The 25,796-nt window shown below is 43.7% G+C and overlaps 1 protein-coding gene across 1 annotated transcript; it reads right to left on the reverse strand.

Annotated features, from left to right (window-relative positions):
- Window positions 1-781: 781 nt before the first annotated feature.
- On the reverse strand, window positions 782-22,428 carry LOC121566842 (probable G-protein coupled receptor 149). The gene is made up of 4 exons (XM_041876721.1): window positions 21,188-22,428; window positions 17,319-17,508; window positions 16,494-16,996; window positions 782-1,899 (listed from the first exon to the last, which is right to left on the reverse strand). The coding sequence occupies exons 1-4, from the start codon at window positions 22,160-22,162 to the stop codon at window positions 1,150-1,152; spliced, it is 2,418 nt and encodes an 805-aa protein (XP_041732655.1). The 5' UTR covers window positions 22,163-22,428; the 3' UTR covers window positions 782-1,149.
- Window positions 22,429-25,796: the final 3,368 nt, after the last annotated feature.

Below are 25,796 nucleotides of genomic sequence, written 5' to 3' on the forward strand. Positions count from 1 at the left end.
TAATAACTGATCTATTCCTCAGAGTCCAGGTTCTCAGCATTATAATAACTGATCTATTCCTCAGAGTCCAGGTTCTCAGCATTATAATAACTGATCTATTCCTCATAGTCCAGGTTCTCAGCATTATAATAACTGATCTATTCCTCAGAGTCCAGGTTCTCAGCAGATTATTTAAGAGTAAAGGCACACTATGCAACACACACACACACACACACATATTGATACACGTTGGACTCATTGGTGACGTTGACTGTAAGAACAGATCCATGTGGAGACCGTGAAACTCTCCCCATTCTCTCTCTTTCTATTTCATTATGGTGGGCAGCCATATGGTGGAGGCCCCAGCATGAATACTAAGATGGGTAATCTTCTCTCCATCCGTTTTCTCTGCTCTCCCTTTCTGTCTTCTCTTTCATTATGCTGCTATGACTTAGTCCTGCACCACCTTCTCTCCACCTCACCTCATCACATGTACACACATAACGGACCTTTAAAGCACAGAATGGACACAGGATAAATGTCCCAGCAGTCTTAGGCAGTGGCAGCTAATGTTTTGTCACAAGATACATTTACAATATATAGTTAAAAGGTCAATCCTCCTGGATATGTCTTCCCCAGTCTGCATCCTGTGTGTACATCAGTCCTTCCGGTCCCTCCCCTGCGTCCTGTGCGTAAGTGTGTATCAGTCTTCTGTCCTCTTCCTGCGTCCTGTGTGTGTGTCTCTTCTGACCCATCACATACACTGCTGTTACTGTTTATTATCTATCCTGTTGTCTAGTCACTTTATCCCTACCTATATATACATATCTACCTTAATTACCTCGTACCTCTGCACATGGACTCGGTACTGGTACTCAGTGTATAAAGCCAAGTTGTTGTTACTCATTGTGGATTTATTCCTTTTTCATTCCCTATTTTTCTGTCTATTCCTTGTGTTATACTTTTTATATTTTTTTTATACTATTTCACCTTTTTGGGGGAAGGGCCCGTAAGTAAGCAATTCACTGTTAGTCTACACCTGTTGTTTACCAAGCATGTGACAAATAAAAATGTATTTGATTTGTGTGTGTATCAGTCTTCACTGTCCTTTTCCTGCTTCCTGTTTGTGTGTATCAGTCTTCTCTGTCCTCGTCCTGCTTCCTGTGTGTATCAGTCTTCTCTGTCCTCTTCCTGCTTCCTGTGTGTTTCAGTCTTCTCTGTCCTCTTCCTGCTTCCTGTGTGTGTATCATTCTTCTCTGTCCTCTTCCTGCTTCCTGTGTGTGTGTATAAGTCTTCTCTGTCCTCTTCCTGCTTCCTGTAGCCTTCGTTGAGCAGCTGTATCTCCTCGCGGTAGCCTCCCGTCTCCTGTGTCTGCCTGCGGCTGTTCTGCCGGTGGGCCTCCACCGTGTCAGGGATGTTGATGTTGATGTTGTCCGCCTCGGGGTTGCCACTGTTGGGGATAAGCAGTGAGTAGGAGGCTGTCTCCCCCAGGTCACAGGAGACAAAGCGGTTCTCCTTCAGAGAGTAGCGCAATGACGGGGAGCGGGTGTGGGTGGACGACTGGCTGATGTTGGAGATGATGGACACGCTGTCCATGGCCTCCTCGTTGTCACAGATCTCCAATACCTCCAGGTGGATCTTCACGTTGGTGTCCCCCATCGCCACCTCTCCCATCTCCACCTCCACCTCCATCCCCACTCCCCCGGCCGGGCCTCCGGTGGTGGGGTCGTCTGCACTGGGCTCGTGGCCTTCAGACTTGGAGCGGTAGACCTCCACCTTCTTGGCCACGTGGGGGGAGATGGTGAGGCCGTCGCTGCTGACCTCGTAGGTGGAGAGGGAGAGGGTCTTCCCTGTGGGGGCGTGCAGGGAGACGGTGCCCTGGAAGGCACACAGAGGGATGGACAGACCTCCCCCAGATCTCTGTAAGGACACAAGACAAACACAAACTACAGTCAAAATCTAGGAGAGCAATAACTATGTATTTTATCTACGGCATATACAGCAGCACACTTTCAAATACAGAGAAATCTCAGAGTACACCCCTAATTACTTAAAGGACAGATCAAAAAGATTGAATTAAAATATATTAATATATTAACAATTAACAATAAAAACAGAGCAAACTAGAGTGCTATTTGGCCCTAAACAGAGAGTACACAGTGGCAGAATACCTGACCACTGTGACTGACCCAAACTTAAGGAAAGCTTTGACTATGTACAGACTCAGTGAGCATAGCCGTGGAAACAGAGCTGCACTTCCTAACCTCCTGCCAAATGTATGACCATATTAGAGACACATATTTCCCTCAGATTACACAGATCCACAAAGAATTTGAAAACAAACCCAATTTTGATAAACTCCCTTATCTACTGGGTTAAATACCACAGTGTGCCATCACAGCAGCAAGATTTGTGACCTGTTACCACAAGAAAAGTGCAACCAGTGAAGAACAAACACCATTGTAAATACAACCCATATTTATGTTGATTTATTTTCCCATTTTCCAACACTGTATAAGGCAGGTGGAGCTGGAACAGCAGGTGATTACACTCCAGTCAGCACAGACCCAGACAACAGTCCAGCACAACAACACCCCCTTAACTAGACCTGGAGAGCTGGAGGTGGAGAGAGACATGTCTGCACTCTGGACTGTGGTGAGACAACATCAACAGGAGAAAGAGCAGGAGCAGGAGAAGAACAGAGCACTCGAGGAGAGGATCAGAGTGCTGGAGGAGAAGGTGAGAATGATGACGGGTGAGCTGGCCACCCCCGCAGAGAAGCCAGCAGAACAGCCCAACTCAGATCCTGGCCAAAGTCTCGACACCACAGCAGAACAGTCCACCCTAGACCCTGACCATAGCCTTGACATCACAGCCGGACAAACAAATGAAGAACCCCAAGCCCAGGGGATCCCACCCCCTCTGAGCACCACCCCTGTCAGCCACCCTGATTGCCCTCCTGACGACCCCCCCCCCACACCCACTGAGGACATACACAAGCCACAGATTGTACTCCTTATGGACTCAAATGGGAAATACATATAAGAAAATAAACTTTTTGCCCTAGACCTTCTGTTTGAGGACCAACTAGGATCACCCAGCCACATAATAATACATACAGGCACAAACGACCTGAGAACACAGCAGGAAAGGGTGGCCACAGACTCAAGGGAGTGATAGAAAAAGCTTATTCTACTTTCCCCAACGCACAAGTGGTTATCTCAACCCTGCTACCATGAAGACTTCCACCCTGCTACCATACAGCAGGTAAACGCAAGTATTTCCCGTGACTGTGCCTCAAAACGTCTACCTGGCCCACCACTCCACCCTGGACTTGAACAGCCTTTACGACCAGGTCCACCTATACAAGGCATCAGTGCCCACCTTCGCCCGGACCCTAAAGGATATCGCCCTCAACCGCAGACCCAACACCTCACACAGGAGCAAAAGATCAACAGACCAGCAAGACACTCTCCCAGACCTGCGGGACCCCCCCACTCAGGGGGTATGCTAATTTGGTATAGAGCAGACCTAACTCACTCTATTAAATTAATCAAAACAGGAACATTTTACATTTGGCTAGAAACTCAAAATGAAATAATCTCAACAGAGAAAATGTCCTCTTGTGTGATACCTATATCCCCCCACTAGAATCCCCATACTTTAATGAAGACAGCTTCTCCAGTCTGGAGGAGGAAATCAATCATTTCCAGACCCAGGGACATGTACTAGTCTATGGCGAACTAAATGCCAGAACTGAACAAGAACCTGACACCCTCAGCACACAGGGGGACAAACACCTACCTGGAGGTGACAGCATTCCCTCCCCCATATGCCCCCCTAGGCACAACTACGACAACATAACCAACAAAAACGGGCCACAACTCATGCAGCTCTGTCGCACACTGGGTATGTACATAGTCAATGGTAGGCTTCGAGGGGACTCCTATGGTAGGTTCACCTATAGCTCATCTCTTGGCAGTAGTAACTGTAGACTACTTTATCACTGACCTCAACCCAGAGTCTCTCAGAGCATTCACAGTCAGCCCACTGACACCCCTATCAGACCACAGCAAAATCACAGTCTACTTGAACAGAGCAATACTCAATCATGAGGCATCAAAGCCAAAGGAACTGAATAATATTAAGAAATGCTATAGATGGAAGGAAAGTAGTGTCGAAACCTACCAAAAAACAATTAGGGAACAACGAATTCAATCCCTTTTAGACAACTTCCTGGACAAAACATTCCACTGTAATAGTGAAGGTGTAAACTTGGCAGTAGAAAACCTAAACAGTATATTTGACCTCTCAGCTTCCCTATCAAATCAAAAAAATCGCGAACAGAAAACCGAAGAAAAGTAACAACAATGTCAAATGGTTTGATGAAGAATGCAAAAACCTAAGAAAGAAATTGAGAAACCTATCCAACCAAAAAGACCCAGAAAACCTGAGCCTACACCTTCACTATGGTGAATCACTAAAACAATACAGAAATACACTATGGAAAAAGAAGGAACAGCATGTCAGAAATCAACTCAATGTAATTGAAGAATCCATAGACTCTAACCACATCTGGGAAAATTGGAAAACACTAAACAAACAACAACACGAAGAGCTATCTATCCAAAATGGAGATGTATGGGTAAACCACTTCTCCAATCTTTTTGGCCCTATAACAAAGAACAAACAGCCAAAAAATATACATGATAAAATGCTAATCTTAGAATCAACTATTAAAGACTATTACATTGAATGAACTACAGGACAAAATACAAACCCTCCAACCCAAAAAGGCCTGTGGTGTTGATGGTATCCTCAATGAACTGATAAAATATAGAGACCACAAATTCCAACTGGCTATACTTAAACTCTTTAACATCATCCTTAGCTCTGGCATCTTCCCCAATATTTGGAACCAAGGACTGATCACCCCAATCCACAAAAGTGGAGACAAATTTGACCCCAATAACTACCGTGGGATATGCGGTAGTTAATGTAGGTTATTGTAGGTAATTATTGTAGGTAAGTATTGTATTCGGCTGAGCCCGGTGAAGCACGAGGCTAGCTAACCCACTACCTGGACCAATAAAGCTAGCTAGCTAGCGGGTAGCTACTGAAGCGAACTGGCTGAATCGATTCAGTGGCTAGCTTTGCACTTAACTGGCTAACAGTAGCTACTAAGGGTAAGTTATAACCTACAATTATTTTTGTTTTGTTTTTACATACTGGTAACCAGAGTCGTTCAAGGGAATTCGGGACATGGGTGACTAGTTAACGTTAGCTTGGCTCTCTCTGTGTGTTTCGTGCCGTGGGAGGAGGGGTTGGTTTGTTGGCAGAGAGCAATGGCTAGCTAGTATGCTAACTATTCTAGCTAACTAACTGGCTGAATAAGTCGACGACGTACTCACTCAAACTGTCAAAACTAACCCAAAACTTTTCACAATGTTAGACACGGACACAAATGATCTGTTTGGCGTGTTAACACACTGGTGGTTTGTTGTTACCGAGTATTGGTGCTAAACAGTGTTATTGGAGGCTGGCATGCTAGTTGGCTATGGCGTCATAGGATTCGGTGCCCTGGACGGTTTTCAAGGAAGAATACTGTACCAAGTTAGCTAGCTGAATAAACTAAGTTAGAGTCTATTCCTAGAAAACATTGAACCGCTGTAGTTTACAACAATTATAATTTCTAAAGTGGAAGTTGGGAGAGTTATATTTGAGGGTTTCAGTGAAATGTAAGTGAGGGAGGCCCCGCTCTCTCGCATTCTCAGATGTTTAGTTCATTTCATTCCGATCTCCTTTGCATTATTGTAGCCTTTTTCTGTAGCCTGTCAACTATGTGTCTGTCTATCCCTGTTCTCTCCTCTCTGCTCAGGCCATACAAACGCTTCACATCGCGTGGCTGCTGCCACTCTAATTTGGTGGTCCCTGCGCGCACCACCCACGTGGAGTTCCAAGTCTCCGGCAGCCTCTGGAACTGCCGTTCTACGGCCAACAAGGCAGAGTTAATCTCAGCCTATGCTACCCTCCAGTCCCTCAACTTCTTGGTGCTGACGGAAACATGGATTACCACAGAAAACACTGCTACTCCTACTGCTCTTTCCTCGTCTGACCATGTATTCTCGCATACCCCGAGAGCATCTGGTCAGCGCGGCAGTGGCACAGGAATCCTCATCTTTCCCAAGTGGACATTCTCTCTTTTTCCCCTGACCCATCTGTCTATCTCTTCATTTGAATTCCATGATGTCACAGTCACTAGCCCATTCAAGCTTAACATCCTTGTAATTTATCGCCCTCCAGGTTCCCTTGGAGAGTTCATCAATGAACTTGACGCCTTGATGAGTTCCTTTCCTGAGGATGGCTCACCCCTCACAGTTCTGGGTGACTTTAACCTCCCTACGTCTGCCTTTGACTCATTTCTCTCTGCCTCCTTCTTTCCACTCCTTTCCTCTTTTGACCTCACCCTCTCACCGTCCCCCCCTACTCACAAGGCAGGCAATACGCCTGACCTCATCTTTACTAGATGCTGTTCTTCTACTAATCTCACTGCAACTCCCCTCCAAGTCTCCGACCACTACTTTGTATCCTTTTCTCTCTCGCTCTCCTCCAACACTACACACTCTGCCCCTACTCAGATGGTAATGTGCTGTCGCAACCTCTCTCTCCCGCTACTCTCTCCTCTTCCATCCTATCATCTCTTCCCTCTGCTAAATCCTTCTCCCTCCGATCTCCTGATTCTGCCTCCTCATCCCTCCTCTCCTCCCTTTCTGCATCTTTTGACTCTCTATGTCCCCTATCCTCCCGGCCGGCTCGGTCCTCCCCTCCTGCTCCGTGGCTTGACGACTCATTGCGAGCTCACAGAAGAGGGCTCCGGGCAGCCGAGCGGAAATGGAGGAAAACTAGACTCCCTGCGGACCTGTCATCTTTTCATTCCCTCCTCTCTACATTCTCTTCCTCTGTTTCCGCTGATAAAGCCAGTTTCTACCACTCTAAATTTCAAGCCTCTGCCTCTAACACTAGGAAGCTCTTTGCCACCTTCTCCTCCCTGCTGAATCCTCCTCCTCCTCCCCCTCCCTCCTCCCTCTCTGTGGATGACTTCGTCAACCATTTTGAAAAGAAGGTTGACGACATCCAATCCTCATTTATTAAGTCAAATTACACCGCTGGTCCTGCTCACACTGCCCTACCCTATGCTTTGACTTCTTTCTCCCCTCTCTCTCCAGATGAAATCTTGCGACTTGTGACGGCCGGCCGCCCAACAACCTGCCCGCTTGACCCTATCCCCTCCTCTCTTCTCCAAACCATTTCCAGAGACCTTCTCCCTTACCTCACCTCGCTCATCAACTCATCCTTGACCGCTGGCCATGTCCCTTCCGTCTTCAAGAGAGTGAGAGTTGCACCCCTCCTCAAAAAACCTACACTCGATCCCTCCGATGTCAACTACAGACCAGTATCCCTTCTTTCTTTTCTCTACAAAACTCTTGAGCGTGCCGTCTCTAGCCAACTCTCCTGCTATCTCTCTCAGAATGACCTTCTTCATCCAAACCAGTCAGGTTTCAAGACTGGTCATTCAACTGAGACTGCTCTTCTCTGTGTCACGGAGGCTCTCCGCACTGCTAAAGCTAACTCTCTCTCCTCTGCTCTTATCCTTCTAGACCTATCCGCTGCCTTTGATACTGTGAACCATCAGATCCTCCTCTCCACCCTCTCAGAGTTGGGCATCTCCGGCGCTGCTACCAGGTGGCGTGGTGAGAATCTGTCTCCTCCCGGGGAAGGACTGCCCGTTCCATGATCTCGCCATCATGGTTGACAACTCTGTTGTGTCCTCCTCCCAGATTGCAAAGAACCTTGGCGTGACCCTGGACAACACCCTGTCGTTCTCCGCTAACATCAAAGCGGTGACCCGATCCTGCAGGTTCATGCTCTACAACATTCGCAGAGTACGACCCTACCTTACACAGAAAGCGGCACAGGTCCTAATCCAGGCACTTGTCATCTCCCGTCTGGATTACTGCAACTCGCTGTTGGCTGGGCTCCCTGCCTGTGCCATTAAACCCTACAACTTATCCAGAACACTGCAGCCTGTCTGGTGTTCAACCTTCCCTAGTTATCTCATGTCACCCCGCTCCTCCGCACACTCCACTGGCTTCCAGTTGAGTCTCGCATCTACTACAAGACCATGGTGCTTGCCTACGGAGCTGTGAGGGGAACGGCACCTCCTTACCTTCAGGCTCTGATCAGACCCTACAACCAAACGAGGGCACTACGTTCATCCACCTCTGGCCTGCTAGCTCCCCTACCTCTACAGAAGCACAGTTCCCGCTCAGCCCAGTCAAAGCTATTCGCTGCTCTGGCACCCCAATTGTGGATCAAGCTCCCCCACGACGCCAGGACAGCGGAGTCACTGACCACCTTCCGGAGACACTTGAAACCCTACCTCTTTAAGGAATACCTGGAATAGTATAAAGTAATCCTTCTTCCCCCACCCCCCATAAAAAATTAAATAAAAAAAAAGGTGGTTGTCCCACTGGCTATCATAAGTTGAATGAACCAATTTGTAAGTCGCTCTGGATAAGAGCATCTGCTAAATGATGTAAATGTAAATATGCGTCAACAGCAACCTTGGGAAAATCCTCTGAATTATCATTAACAGCAGACTAGTTCATTTCCTCAGTGAAAACAATGTACTGAGAAAATGTCAAATTGGCGTTTTACCAAATTACCGTACGACAGACCACGTATTCATTCTGCACACCCTAATTGACAAACAAACAAACCAAAACAAAGGCAAAGTCTTCTCATGCTGTCATGATTTCAAAAAAGCTTTTGACTCAATTTGGCATGAAGGTCTGCTATACAAATTGATGGAAAGTGGGGTTGGGGGAAAAACATACAACATTATTAAATTCATGTACACAAACAACAAGTGTGCGGTTAAAATTGGCAAAAAACACACACATTTCTTTTCACAGGGCCGTGGGGTCAAACATGGGTGCAGTTTAAGCCCCACCCTCTTCAACATATATTTCAACGAGTTGGCAAGGGCACAAGAACAGTCTGCAGCACTCGGCCTCAGCCTACTAGAATCTGATGTCAAATGTCTACTGTTTGCTGATGATCTGGTGCTTCTGTCACCAACCAAGGAGGGCCTACAGCAGCACCTAGATCTTCTGCACAGATTCTGTCAGACCTGGGCTCTGAGAGTAAATCTCAGTAAGACAAAAATAATGGTGTTCCAAAAAAGGTCCAGTTACCAGGACCACAAATACAAATTCCATCTAGACAACGTTGCCCTAGAGCACACAAAAAATTATACATACCTCGGCATAAACATCAGCGCTACAGGTAACTTCCACAAAGCTGTGAACGATCTGAGAGACATGGCAAGAAGGGCCTTCTATGCCATCAAAAATAACATAAAATTCAACATACCAATTAGGATCTGGCTAAAAATACTTGAATCAGTTATAGAACCCATTGCCATTTATGGTTGTGAGGTCTGGGGTCCACTCACCAACCAATAATTCACAAAATGGGACAAACACCAAATTGAGACTCTGCATGCAGAATTCTGCAAAACATATCCTCTGTGTACAACAAAAACACAAAATAATGCATGCAGAGCAGAATTAGGCCAATACCCGCTAATTATCAAAATCCAGAAAAGAGCCGTTAAATTCTATAACCACTTAAAAGGAAGCGATTCCCAAACCTTCCATAACAAAGCCATGACCTACAGAGAGATGAACTTGGAGAAGAGTACCCTAAGCAAACTGGTCCTGGGGCTCTGTTCACAAACACAAACAGACCCCACAGAGCCCCAGGACAACAACACAATTAGACCCAACCAAATCATGAGAAAACAATAAGAGAATTACTTGACACATTGGAAAGCAATTTAGAATGCTATTTGGCCCTAAACAGAGAGTACACAGTGGCAGAATACCTGACCACTGTGACTGACCCAAACTTAAGGAAAGGGTTGACTATGTACAGACTCAGTGAGCATAGCCTTGCTATTGAGAAAGGCCGCCATAGGCAGACCTGGCTCTCAAGAGAAGACAAGCTATGTGCACACTGCCGACAAAATGATGTGGAAACTGAGCTGCACTTCCTAACCTCCTACTAAATGTATGACCATATTAGAGACACATATTTCCCTCAGATTACACAGATTAGATAGACATAATATGACATTTGAAATGTCTCTATTCCTTTGAAATTGTCTCTCCTCCCAGTGGAAGACAGAGGCTAGAGGCTTGTAGCAGTGGTGTAGAGGCAGTAGACTATAGAATCCTGACAGTTAACAGAAAGCATCAACATAACATGTGGTCCTCTGTAGCTCAGCTGGTAGAGCACAGCGCTTGTAATGCCAAGGTAGTGGGTTCGATCCCCAGGACCACCCATACACAAAAAAAAAATGTATGCACGCATGACTGTAAGTCGCTTTGGATAAAAGCGTCTGCTAAATGGCTTATTATTATTATAACACAAACCCAACACAACCCTGTCTGCTTTCATCTGCTCACAGCACAGCACTGTGCAGCATGTGGCCTTTTGTTCCTCAGTTCCTAATGTGTATACATAAATGTTACACGTGTATATTTACGGATGACCATTCAGTATGTATTATGTGACACCTTCTTAACACAAAACCACACCAACACCCTTACTTACGAGCCCTTTCCCAACCATGTAGAGTTTAAAAAGTAAGAACAATTTGCTAAAAATAAAATAGGAAATATTAACACTGTAAAATAACAACAACGAGGCTATATACAAGAAGTACAGGTACTGAGTCAATGTGCTGGGGTGCGAGTTAGTTGAGGTAATTGAGGTAATATAAACATGTAGGTAGGGGTAAAAGTGACTAGACAATCAGGATGTATAATAAACAGAGTAGCAGCAGCGTAGGTGATGAGTGTGAAAGAGTGTCTATGTGTGAGTATATGTGTGGCGTCAATATGCATGTATGTGTGTTTTGTGTGTGTGAGTGTCTGTAGTGTGTGTTATTGTGTGTGTGTGTGTGTGTGTGTGTGTGTGTGTGTGTGTGTTGGGAGTGTCAGTGTAGTATGTGTGAGTGTGTGGGTAGAGTCCAGTGAGTGTGCATAGAGCAGGTGCAAATAAAAAGTGTGTCAATGCAAATAGTCCGGGTAGCCATTTGATTAACTATTCAGCAGTCTTATTATGGCTTGGGGGTAGAAGCTGTTCAGGAGCCTTTTGATCCCAGACTTGGTGCTCCGGTACCGCTTGCCGTGCGTTAGCAGATAGAACAGTCTATGACTTGGGTGTCTGGAGCCTTTGACCATTTTTAGGGCCTTCCAATAGAGATTGCGTGGTAATCTGTGGATATGTTTGGGAGGTGTGCGAATTGGAGTGGGTCCAGGGTGTCTGGGATGATGGTGTTGATGTGAGCCACGACCAGCCTTTCAAAGCAGATGTGAGTGCTACGGGGCAATAGTCAGTAAGGACAGGTTACCTTGGCGTTCTTGGGTACAGGGACTATGGTGGTCTGCTTGAAACATGTAGGTATTACAGACTGGGTCAGGGAGAGGTTGAACATTTCAGTGAAGGCACTTGGCAGTTGGTCTGAGCATGTCCTGGTAATCCATCTGAAGCGAGCATAGAAGGCATTTAGCTCATCTGGTTGGCTCGCATCACTGAGCAGCTGGGTTTCCCTTTGTACTCCGTGATAGTTTGCAAGCCCTGCCACATCTGACGAGCATCAGAGCCGGTGTAGTAGGATTCGATCTTAGTCCTGTATTGACACTTTGCCTCGTGTGTGCATGTACGTGCGTGTGCGTGGAGAGACCTGTCCCAGTCTACCGAGGGTTCACTACTAGCCCACAGTGGTAATGCTCAGAACTCGCTGTCACTTTCAAAGGTAATGCCTGCGGCTGGATGGCTGCCTTCAGGAGCAGAATGAGACTGTCTCTTCCTCTCTGTTCTGTTGACTCCACTCCCAGGTTCCTTGTGGTGAGCCATTTTTTTCTCTTCATATCAATTCATTTGGGCCTCAGTGCCTCACAAAACCAGAGAGGAAAACATCACGTTCTGGCAACGATGGAGGAGAAAAACAGACTTTTCTAACAGAGAGAATGTGTAGGGAACAGTATGTTGTAAAATAGAAAATAGAAAGTGTAGGTTACAGTATGTTGTCAAATAGAAAGTAGAAAGTGTAGGATACAGTAAGTTGTAAAATAGAAAGTAGAAAGTGTAGGTTAAAGTATGTTGTAAAATAGAAAGTAGAAAGTGTAGGGTATAGGATATTGTAAAATATAAAGTAGAAATTGTAGGTTACAGTATGTTGTAAAATAGAAAATTGAAAGTGGAGGGTATAGGATATTGTAAATTAGAAAGTAGAAAGTGTAGGGTACAGTAAGTTGTAAAATAGAAAGTAGAAAGTGTAGGTTACAGTATGTTGTAAAATAGGAAGTGTAGGGTACTGTATGTTGTAAAATAGAAACTAGAAAGTGTAGGGTACGGTATGTTGTAAAATAGGAAGTATGAAGTGTAGGGTACTGTATGTTGTAAAATAGAAAGTAGAATGTGTAGGGTACTGTATGTTGTAAAACAGAAAGTATAAAGTGTAGGGTACAGTCTATTTTACAACATACAGTACCCGACATAGGGGACTGAGCGGGTGGTCTGTGTCTTTGAGATAGGGGACTGAGTGGGTGGTCTGTGTCTTTGAGATAGGGGACTGAGTGGGTGGTCTGTGTCTTTGAGATAGGGGACTGAGTGGGTGGTCTGTGTCTTTGAGATAGAGGACTGAGTGGGTGGTCTGTGTCTTTGAGATAGGGGACTGAGCGGGTGGTCTGTGTCTTTGAGATAGGGGACTGAGCGGGTGGTCTGTGTCTTTGAGATATGGGACTGAGCGGGTGGTCTGTGTCTTTGAGATAGGGGACTGAGCGGGTGTTCTGTGTCTTTGAGATAGGGGAATGAGTGGGTGGTCTGTGTCTTTGAGATAGGGGACTGAGAGGGTGGTCTGTGTCTTTGAGATAGGGGACTGAGTGGGTGGTCTGTGTCTTTGAGATAGGGGACTGAGCGGGTGGTCTGTGTCTTTGAGATAGGGGACTGAGCGGGTGGTCTGTGTCTTTGAGATAGGGGACTGAGCGGGTGGTCTGTGTCTTTGAGATAGGGGACTGAGCGGGTGGTCTGTGTCTTTGAGATAGGGGACTGAGTGGGTGGTCTGTGTCTTTGAGATAGGGGACTGAGCGGGTGGTCTGTGTCTTTGAGATAGGGGACTGAGTGGGTGGTCTGTGTCTTTGAGATAGGGGACTGAGCGGGTGGTCTGTGTCTTTGAGATAGGGGACTGAGTGGGTGGTCTGTGTCTTTGAGATAGGGGACTGAGCGGGTGGTCTGTGTCTTTGAGATAGGGGACTGAGTGGGTGGTCTGTGTCTTTGAGATAGGGGACTGAGCGGGTGGTCTGTGTCTTTGAGATAGGGGACTGAGTGGGTGGTCATGTCTTTGAGATAGGGGACTGAGTGGGTGGTCTGTGTCTTTGAGATAGGGGACTGAGTGGGTGGTCTGTGTCTTTGAGATAGGGGACTGAGTGGGTGGTCTGTGTCTTTGAGATAGGGGACTGAGTGGGTGGTCTGTGTCTTTGAGATAGGGGACTGAGCGGGTGGTCTGTGTCTTTGAGATAGGGGACTGAGTGGGTGGTCTGTGTCTTTGAGATAGGGGACTGAGCCGGTGGTCTCAAACAGGGATGTAAAGCATGTCTTTCTCTTCTCATCGTTCACTCTTTTGTTTTCTAAACACTTGCCTGCAGCAGTGGAGCGACTGTATCGTCTGCATCCCTACAGCTGTGTACTCCATTAACACACGGCCAAACCTCCCTCACACCTTTCACTGTAGCTGTTCACATCAGGCCTGGAAACAGACCTAAGACACTATCAGAACTGAATCTGAATAGACTGACCTTTTCAGAGTTCACAGAGAGTTAATGGATTTCATGGTGTTACATTAAACACCTTGGTTTGGAGGTAAGGAGACTCTAGAATCATAGGGATAATATGAGGATTTCCTAGAACCACAACGGTCAAATACAGTGTACAACCCTACTATTCTGAGGTATGTTAGAGGAATGTGGTTAACTAAGACAGGAAGGACAGCAAAACAACATAGTGCCGTTTACATGTAGGCCTACCTCCTGTTGTCATTTTAACAGGGTGGTGGGGCGTAAGGTCAGGGATAATTCACTGAAATGATTCTAGCCATCGATCTATGCTTTGATTACTGACATGAATCTGGGTTAATGTGGTTAAAAGGACAGACAACAACATGACTGGGACTCTAATGGGACTCTTACAATTACTGCCACTTCAATGCAAGCACAGGTCCATCACACACACACACACACACACACACACACACACACACACACACCAACTCATAAACATGTCATAGACCTCTTCTCCTTGTGAGTGTTGTCAAGTGAAGTTGCTGGACGTTCCAACACTGAACCGCTAAAACAGGACATTTAAGTGACTTGTACAATGTGTGCGCTTTTAACATTCATAATTAGAAGCCATCAGGCTTGCCAGCGACGACAGGTGCGCTCGGTACAGACGCCATGGGTAATTTCCGCCTACTGTAACGTGTTTAAACACACAGGTAGCCTAGGGAGATGGAAAATCTATCTGTTTTATGAGGTGGTTCCTTGCAATTTGCCCTGAATGACAACCTTTTTAGGCTACTCCTAGTCCTAGTCTTACAACATTGCTATAGCTGCTGTTAATTAATGATCACATTGGATTGGTCTTGGACTATTTGCATTGACCCACTTATTTTATCCCTATCTATTATTATTCTTTGCGCTGACTCTCTTGCACAGGCTCGATGTACACTCACTGGACTCACACCCACACATACTACACTGACACTCCAACACACACACACACGGACACACACACACACACATGCATATTGACGCCACACACACACACACACACACTCACATTCCTTCACACTTTTCACACACACTTCTGCTACTCTCTGTTTATTATCTATCATAGTCACTTTAACCCTACCTACATGTACATATTACCTCAATGACCTCAACTAACCCGTACCCCTGCACATTGACTCGGTACCCCTTCTATATAACTGCCTTATTGTTATTATTTATTGTGTGCAATTTTCCCTTTAGTTTATTTAGCAGATTTGTCTTACTAACTTTTTTAAAACTCTGCATTGTTGGTTAAGGGTTCGTAAGTAAACATTTCACGGTAAACTCTACACCTGTTGTATTAGGCGCATGTGACAAATTCAATTTGATTTGATTTGATTACTGACTTGTTTGCAGTGATTATGAACCCAGACAAAAAGGAAAGTATTGGAGGATAACATCATATGATGGCTCCACAACAAGGGACATATTGGAGGATAATATCATATGATGGCTCCACAACAAGGGACATATTGGAGGATAATATCATATGATGGCTCCACAACAAGGGAGATATTGGAGGATAACGTCATATGATGGCTCCACAACAAGGGACATTTTGGAGGTTAATATCATATGATGGCTCCACAACAAGGGACATATTGGAGGATCATATCATCTGATGGCTAAACAGCAAGGGACATATTGGAGGATAATATCATCTGATGGCTAAACAGCAAGGGACATATTGGAGGATAATATCATCTGATGGCTAAACAGCAAGGGACATATTGGAGGATAATATCATATGATGGCTCCACAACAAGGGACATATTGGAGGATAATATCATCTGATGGCTAAACAGCAAGGGACATATTGGAGGATAATATCATCTGATGGCTAAACAGCAAGGGACATATTGGAGGATAATATCATCTGATGGCTAAACAGCAAGGGACATATTGGAGGATAATATCATCTGATGGCTAAACAGCAAGGGACATATTGGAGGATAATATAATATGATGGCTTCACAGCAAGGGACATATTGGTCACTAGGTCTATATGTTAACAGTGCTCCTTAATTCTGGTCCTGGGGACACAGAGGGGTGCACATTTTTATATTTGCCTCAGCACTACACACACATGATTTAAATCTAAAGCTTGATGATGAGTTGACCATGTGAACCAGCTGTGTAGTGCTAGGGTAAAAACTACAATGTGCACCCCTTTGGGTCCACATGACCAGGATGAAGAAACACTGGGTTAGGCTACACAGGTCAATGTGATGCAGCCTTAGTGTAAAAATGCATTTGCCTAGCTAACCTATAGTCTAGCCCCGAGACATATTATTTTCTAAATATATGGCACTGGTTGGTATAGTCTAAAGCAGGTGTACTCAACTCCTACCCTACGAGGTCCGGAGCCTGCTGGTTTTCTGTTCTACCTGATAATTAATTGCACACATCTAGTGTCCCTGGTTTAAATCAGTCTCTGATTAGTGGGGAACAATGAAAAAATGCAGTCGAACTTGCTTTGAGCTCCAGAGTTGAGTTTGAGGGGCCTAAAGGTTAGTTTATGTTAGCCTATCAGGGAAACGTTGTGAGGTTAGCTACCTGTCTGGGGGTCCTCTCGGATTTACTCCTACACCACTCCCAGTCCGTCAGCTCCATTTTTCTGCACTCTTCATGTGACAGTCTCCGCTCTGTTCCCTCGAACACCGACGACGTGTCGGTGAGGTTGAGGTCCTCGTGGTCCCGGGAGCTGGGCCCACAGAAGAAGCCGTCCTGGTCTCCATGGTTACCGTGAGGAAACTGGAGGCAGTCTGCCAGCGCGAGGGCCTCTCCCCCACCTGGCTCTGCCTCGAGAAGCAGCTCGCCATGCTCGCGCAGTGGGGAGCTGTCCACCGCACGTGGGGTCATGAACTCAAGCTCGGCCTGCAGGCTCGCGACCCCAGAGCTGTCCAGCACAGCAAGTCGGTTTTCTGTGAAGTTGAAGAGGTTGTGATAGGAACGCTTCTCGATGGAGGGGCTGTGGTGGGGTTTGGTCGCATGGGATATCTTGTATATTCTGTACCCTTGTTGGAAGGAGAGGTTAAACTCAAACCTCTTCTTCTTTGCTGTGGGAAGAAAATTCTAATGTGTAGTGACTTCTGCACAAAAAAAATCAAAGCATATTCCATTTATATTACTTATGTGTTTCAGACACAAATTATTTTTAATTATAACAATTGGTGTCCATGTAAATGTGTTAGGTTTAATGTGTAGGCCTATATGTTATGGGGCATTTACCATAATAATGTGAGTTTGATTATTGTAAGCATATAGGCCTATGTAAAAATTGTACGTTACTTTAGATAAACGTCTGGTTTGTACCCATATGTTTTTCAACTCTGCACGTCAGCTCACTGGCCCTTTACAATCACAGAGGGAATAGCCTACCGGTGGGCTCATGCGCCTTGTCCCGTCGGCAGTTGATGAAGCACCCGCACGGAAGGTGGATCCAGCACTCAGAGAGCATGAACACCGGCGTGACCGCAGGCGCCAGCAGGGTCAGGAAGAAGCTCACCGTTTCCACCGTTTCCAGGGACGAGCTGCGGGTGTTCACAGCATGACGCACGAGCACCAGAGTCTGTGAATGAAACGGCATGTACTTAGGCCCCTATGGTCTACTTCATGAATCCAATTCATCATTAGATTATGACATAGGGTAATGTGGGGTAACTGCCCCCAACCCACCCACCCCCTGTAATTCTCACAAAAAACACTTTGTCACCAATTTTTACTTTTGCACAACAATTTGTTTTATCTGTCTCATCAAAAAAAAGAAAAAGTCACTATAACGAAATTATTCTGAGTTAAGTTGTTCTAATATCTCATCATTTAGAAAACATTATATACACTGAGTGTACAAAACATTAGGAACACCTTTATAATATTGAGTTGCATCCACTTTTGCCCTCAGAACAGCCTCAATTTGTCGAGGCATTGACTACAAGGTGTCAAAAGCGTACCACAGGGATGCTGGCCCATGTTGACTCCAATGCTTCCCACAGTTGTGTCACGTTGGCTGGATGTCCTTTGGGTGGTGGACCATTCTTGAAACACACGGGGAAACTGTTGAGCGTGAAAAACCCAGCAGCGTTGCAGTTCTTGACACACTCAAACCGGTGCGCCACTACCATACCCCGTTCAAAGGCACTTAAATATTTTGTCTTGCCCTGTGTCTGAATGGCACACATTCACAATCCACGTCTCAATCCTTCTTTAACCTGTCTCCTCCCCTTCATCTACACTGATTGAAGTGGATTTAACAAGTGACATCAATAAGGGATCATAACATTCACCTGGAGTCACATGGTCAGTCTATGCCATGGAAAGAGTAAGTGTTCATAATGTTTTGTACACTCAGTGTATAATCTAATTAAGGCCAGGCACCACAGTCTGAAATGACATTTTAGCATCTACCTATTGATAGATTAATTTGTATTTGACTAAAGGATTTCACCCCAAATGCAGTATAAATGTGTGAACGGTGTTAGAGTTATAATGTAGTGTCAACCCACTAACAGAGGGGGGGAGTTAGAAACTGTTGAGAAAGCCTTCCAGGGTGAAGGGGACTAAGAAACTGTTTAAAGGTGGGCGGAGCAAAGTGCCTTTGTGTGTCAAGGGATATAAAAGCTGTATGTTTTTTGGCACCAGAGCTCTCCATGATTAAAACATACAGATCATTCATGTTGGTTGCAGACCTTCATTTAATTCATGATTAAACCAGAGCCTTACACCCTCTGGGAATTATTCAAAGCATTAAGTTTGATTAATTAGAGATAGAAATTCTCGTGACACCTATCCATTTTGAGATTTGTTGGTATTTTGGTCCACTAATATTAGTATTTTCAAAAAGTAAACATAAAGATGTCAAAAACTTTATGAAAAAGTATATTTTCTTTAGTTTATCATACTACCATCATTAAAATTGTAATGAATTTTAACCACTTTATTTATTTATTTCACCTTTATTTAACCAGGTAGGCCAGTTGAGAACAAGTTCTCATTTACAACTGCGACCTGGCCAAGATAAAGCAAAGCAGTGCCTACCTGGTTACACATGGGATAAACAAAAACGTACAGTCAATAACACAATAGAAAATCTATATACAGTGTGTGCAAATGTAGTAAGTTATGGAGGTAAGGCAATAAATAGGCCATAGTGCAAAATAATTACAATTTAGTATTAACACTGGAGTGATAGATGTGCAGAAGATGATGTGCAAATAGATATACTGGGGTCCAAATGAGCAAAATAAATAACAATATGGGGATGAGGTAGTTGGGTGGGCTAATTACAGATGGGCTGTGTACAGGTGCAGTGATCGGTAAGCTGCTCTGACAACTGATGCTTAAAGTTAGTGAGGGAGATAAGAGTCTCCAGCTTCAGAGATTTTTGCAGTTCGTTCCAGTCATTAGCAGCAGAGAACTGGAAGGAGTGGCGGCCAAAGGAGGTGTTGGCTTTGGGGATGACCAGTGAGATATACCTGCTGGAGCGCATACTACGGTTTGGTGTTGTTATGTTGACCAATGAGCTAAGATAAGGCAGGGATTTGCCTAGCAGTGATTTATAATTGACATACATCAATAATTTCAATTACACATCATTTCAAAGCCCAAATTCATAGAGAATGTTACAAACTGGACTACATTTAGTAGCTTACGTTGAAGAGATGGTGCTAGGGTGTAAATACGCTTTTGGCGTTTGGTAGTCTTGATTCAGTGTACTTGTCTTTAACTGCCATTTCCTGAAAGTCAGATTCTTCCCACACCCCAACTCATTTTCCTCAGCTTCAAAAGCATCTGCATTCACCAAATGTTGTGTGGTTATCCTTCGATATATTTTCCAGACTTGCCCAGAGGGAATTCTTGATGTGCTGTAAAATATTTATTGTCGATAACATTTTATTTGGTAAAATGCACAAAACAATGCATTTTTACGTACATGTCTTTAGTATTTTACAGATAAAAAAGTATTTATCCACAATCTGCTCTGGACAAGTCAGGTCCTGGAGTCTCTTAACAAAATGAAACAAAAATTATTTAGGCTGACTTCATCCAGTGTCCAGAAAAAAGCATTGCGTGGTATACAAATATGTGCATATTTAATGAGATATTGCATATTTAAATATATATTTTATATACCATTAGGGGAGCGTAAAGATAAATCCTCCACTTGTTTAGAGATACAAATTGCAACCAGTTTTTAATAAAGCAGTAACATTTAAGGTGAGTGTGTTGGTGGCAACTGCCCCACCCCCTCCAATGTCGCAACATATATTGATATAATAACCATCATGTCGAAGTCAACTTGGAGTCATGCGATAACATGTTGTGTGGTCCTCCCAGTACGACTCGGGAATGCATGCAGTTTATTAGGCAACAGATGAAATAAGTTATGATGAATTTCACAGGGTGGTGAAAGTGCACGGTGATGAGCTTGATGCTCCTTTCCAATAAATATTGAGGGTCTTATTCTGGTGACATGATGATTGATGCTTGGCTGCCGTTTAACAAATAAAAACAATCTCTCTCTTTTGTCCATAATAATCTCATCATGTAGGCTATACCCGCGCTGTATCCGCAAATCTGTTGGCTAAAGCGCACGTGCCAATACCAGAGTGGGCACATTTGCTATATAACGCAAATATATTTTGTGAGAAAACCATCAGTAGAGTGGAAAATGCGATGGAAACCCATTGGACTTGTATTTTTGATTCGGTACATTGTAATTTAACCACAAAAGGTATTTTTATGTGCACTAATCTATCACCTTTTATCCGCAACAAGTCAATTTGATAGAAACACATCTCTGGTGGGAAAACGCGAATTTTGCTTGTATGCAGATTTTCGAATATTCACATGAAAATCTGTCACCAATTGGATGGAAACCTAGCTATAGTGAGGATATTAACAGTGAGATGTGCAGTGCCATTTTGTTTCAATATTACATTTATTTAAATAAAATAATAGACTTTAGCTTTTAAGAGTTGATTACTAAAAAAATGCAAAATAAAATTCATTAATTAGATTTGAACACACTAATCTTCAATGGTCAAGTTACATGGTGGCTTTTTTTGTGTCTGCAATTGGATATTGTTCTTATGTAGCGGCTAGTTACCCTATTCAATGTGGCATTGCAGGACAACGAAAACACACTGTATACAATGCAATAGCCCTATCTTAAACCCCACATGAACACCTATTTGTTATAGATTTGATATTTCTTAATCTACACATTTTTCCATCTCTAGGCCACTCACCATCATAGGCATCCACAAGACAACTCTCAGCACCGCCAGGATCATGGAGAAGCGCTTTTGTGCAAAGAACACCGGGGATTCCCAGTTACTGATGGTTCCATCCCTCAGTTCACCGTCAGAGGCAGGGGTTGGGCAGGTATATGTTTCCACTTTTCCCCGCACCCCTAGCCTTTTTCCCAACCCACCTGGATTCAGCTCTTTGTAGGCACTGAAACTTCTGTCCAAGCTATCCCGAGAGAAGGACGGGAGGTCGCAGAGAGGCGCAGACCCGTCCCCTCTCAGATCCCTGGCTATATCCAAGTAGCTCGGGTAGAACGTCCTCTGTGGCTCCCTGGAACACAGGAGCTGGTAGGTGAGAGGAACGAAGAAGAACACCAATCCGCAGAAACACAGGGAGTACAAAGTAAAAAGGAGCAGAACGTAAAAACTGTGTCTCTCCGGGAAGCAGCCGAGAGAGACCGGGGTGAAACTCCCCCAGCCGCACAGGGGTAGTACGCTGACGGTCAGGCTGACCACCCACACCCCAGCTATCGCCCACATCACCCTTAACGGCCGAGGACTTCCTTCTCGCTTAGTAACGTAAAATGTGTAGGCTGCGATAAGGCAAGCCTTCATATTGCTGGAGAGTCCTTGGAACACATAGAGAAGTCCCGATAAAGTGCATATGGTCACCGACCCTCCCTCTCCATCTCTCTCCCACTGGAGGAGCATGAAGAGGGAGAGAGGTATCACGCTGAGCAGGTCGTCCACGGACATCGAAGCCACGATGAGCCACAGGATGGTTTTCCACCTCATCCGGATGAAAAATAAGAGAGAATACACACCTCCCACAAAGGTAGCAGCGGCGATGGCTACGCACAAGCCGAAGAGAAGCATGCTCATGTGTCTTTGCGCCTCGGTGAGGTCCGTCCTCTCGTAGCTCGCAGTGAAAAGGCTGCTCTTGTTCGGCGAAGGGGAGCTGAGAGTCGAGGACATTTTAATTTAGGTAACTTTGTCGACCTGGCTTGTGTTGCCCAATGTTCAGCCTCCCATGTAAATAAATAAAAAACTTTGAACCAATGCCAAAACGTTCCTCGAGTTATAATGGCACGCATAGGCTAGACTACATCCCTGGTGAGTCACTCCGATAGGCTATATTTGAGCAGTGCAGTTGAATATATCTTAAACATAAGGGAAAGTAGCTTCCAGAAGAGTACACTTTTTAACCCTACCAGTGCACTTTAGACGTGCACTGGAGGAGATAGAAGGCGAGGTCCCTCGAGGATGATCCGCGATTTATGTTCTTACCCAGCAGCGCCTGCTGCACTTTGTCTCCAGCAGCCGGTTACAAATCGCACGCTGTCGTCACGGTCTTTTCTCTCAATAGCAGAAGGGTGGGCTGGTGTGTAATAATAATTTTGGGGGTGCTTGTATTTATCCTGTTACACATTTAGTGTTCCTTGTTCCAAGTGTGTAATGGAAATGTGTTTCTTGCATATTCCATCAGGGAGTGGGATCATGGCCAGGGTCACCGTTGTCCAGCACCAATTGGGGTTAAGTGCCTTGCTCAAGGGCATAGCAACAGATTTTTCACTTTGTCAGCTCCGGGATTTGAACCAGTTACTTTTTGGCTACTGGCCTAACACTCTAACCTCGAGGCTACCTGGCGCATGTGTGTGTGTGTGTGTGTGTTTGTGTGTGTATGTGTGTGTGTGTGTGTGTGTGTGTGTGTGTGTGTGTGTGTGTGTGTGTGTGTGTGATCAGCCAGGTTGTAGATCCACTGCAAAATTCGACATCATAACACAACACAACATATCATAACACATCATAACACAACACAACACATCATAACATATCATAACACATCATAACACAACACAACACATCATAACATATCATAGCACAAAATAACACATCATAATACATCATAACACATCATAACACATCATAGCACAACAAAACACATCATAACACATAACACATAACACATCATAACACATAACACATAACACATCATAACACAACATAACTCATCATAACACATCATAACACATCATAACACATCATAAAACAGCATAACACATCATAACGCAACATAACACATCATAACACATCATAACACATCATAACACATCATAAAACAGCATAACACATCATAACGCAACATAACACATCATAACACATCATAACACATCATAACACATCATAAAACAGCATAACACATCATAACGCAACATAACACATCATAACACATCATAACACATCATAACACATCATAAAACAGCATAACACATCATAACGCAACATAACACATCATAACACATCATTACACAACATAATACATAATAACACATCATAACACAACATAACTCATCATAACACATCATAACACAACATAACACATCATAACACATAATAACACATCATAACACAACATAACTCATCATAACACAACATAACACATAATAACACATAATAACTCATCATAACACATCATAACACAACATAACACAACAAAGCACATCATAACTCATCATAACACATCATAACACATCATAACACATCATAACACAACACAACTCATCATAACACATCATAACACATCATAACACATCATAACACATCATAACACAACATAACTCAACATAACACATCATTACACATCATAACACAACATAACTCATCATAACACAACATAACACAACATAACACAACACAACATAACACATCATAACACATCATTACACATCATAACACAACATAACACAATATAACACATCATAACACATCATAAAACAGCATAACACATCATAACGCAACATAACACAACACAACATAACACATCATAACACAACACAACATAACACAACTTAACACATCATAACACATCATTACACATCATAACACAACATAACACATAATAACACATCATAACACAACATAACACAATATAACACATCATAACACATCATTACACAACATAACACAACATAACTCATCATAACACATCATAACACATCATAACACAACACAACATAACACAACTTAACACATCATAACACATCATAACACATCATAACACATCATTACACAACTTAACACATCATAACACAACATTACACATCATAACACAACATAACACATAATAACACATCATAACACAACATAACACAATATAACACATCATAACACATCATTACACAACTTAACACAGCATAACTCATCATATCATAACACATAATAGCACAACACAGCCTTTAGAATGTTTGTCTTGGTCTGGCATCCAAGGACGACCAGTGAAATGACTAGAGGTCTGTTTGAGTGTGTGTGTGTGTGTGTGCGTGTGTGTGTGTGTGTGCGTGTGTGTGTGTGTGTGTGTGAGTGAGTGTGTGAGAGAGAGAGAGAAAGCCTCCTGCCACAACTTGAGGGACAGCCAGTGAGAAGTGTAGTGTGATTATTCATATTTACCTATTCTTTATTATTATGTGTTCTAATTGCTGTTAATATGAGTACCACTATCATTACAGTTTTTTACAATCACTTTGGCACTAATTTCAGAACCTTGACGTCATTTTTCAAAACTCTAGGCACAAAACTCAAAACGGTCATCACTTGTAACACAGGCTGTCCAATGTTCAAAACATTGCATTGTGCATTCATATCTTTAAAGAAATCTTACACTTGCACAATCATTGATTCAAAATACAAATTTATTGTGAAATACCAATGAAACGTTAATTTAGATCACCCACACACAAGCAACCGATAGTTTCACTGTGTCATTGTTCGTACAAACATTAAATATTGTAGTACAAAATAGGTGATACATGTTTCATTATGGTACTACATGTAAATACATCCCTGTAAAAGTATTGCAGTAGTAGAGAGAATACCACAGACACAGTGGAATCATTGAACAAAATCTGAAATATATTGATGAAAAACAATACAGTACTGTAAAACATCAACTTGCTTGCTTGTACTGTAAAATGCAAAAATAGGAGTGATTACTGTACTTCTACATTTTCATCAACTCTGTCTTGTGGTTTTGGCCACAGGTTCTCATCTACATCACAATGGATGTTTTCATTAGCCAAACATCTTGGAAAAAACCTTTGGCCATGGCGAATCCAGGCCTGACACTGGTCTGCCGTGATGTCATTGCATGCGTCATCCATGGCCTGGAGAAGAGTGACTTGTTCATGAGGGCGCCTATCATAAATCTTCCATATCCATGTGGAGAAAAATTCCTCAATCGGGTTAAGGAAAGGAGAGTATGGGGGTAAATACAGGGTGGTAAATTGTGCATGGGCCTGAAACCATGCTTGCACCATATGAGCATGGTGGAACCTGACATTATCCCACACAATGACATAGGTCACGCCACCAGCTCTACAGGCCTGATCGAGCTCATCAAGGAAGGTTACAAGGGGACCATAGAAACGGTGTCTGATAAAGAATGATGATGAAATATTACATCCATAGATAATGTAGTCTAATTGGTTCATGCTTCACGCTAATTGGAGACAATGAATCTCGTTACTTTGAAACTTTCATGATCTAAACATGGAATATTGTTTGTCTGTTTCCATACAACTATGCATTAAGAGCAATGCAACAGTTACTTATC

Source organism: Coregonus clupeaformis, chromosome 5 (assembly GCF_020615455.1).
Source record: "Coregonus clupeaformis isolate EN_2021a chromosome 5, ASM2061545v1, whole genome shotgun sequence".
NCBI lineage: Eukaryota > Metazoa > Chordata > Actinopteri > Salmoniformes > Salmonidae > Coregonus > Coregonus clupeaformis.

Bases quoted from the DNA above. Each gene is read 5' to 3' on its own strand.
- LOC121566842 (XM_041876721.1), bottom strand. From the start codon at position 22,162: ATGTCCTCGACTCTCAGCTCCCCTTCGCCGAACAAGAGCAGCCTTTTC. The intron at 17,509-21,187 runs GTGAGTGGCCTA...TTTCATTCACAG, and splicing joins TCTTGTGGATGCCTATGATG to ACTCTGGTGCTCGTGCGTCA. The intron at 16,997-17,318 runs GTAGGCTATTCC...TTCTTCCCACAG, and splicing joins CAAGGCGCATGAGCCCACCG to CAAAGAAGAAGAGGTTTGAG.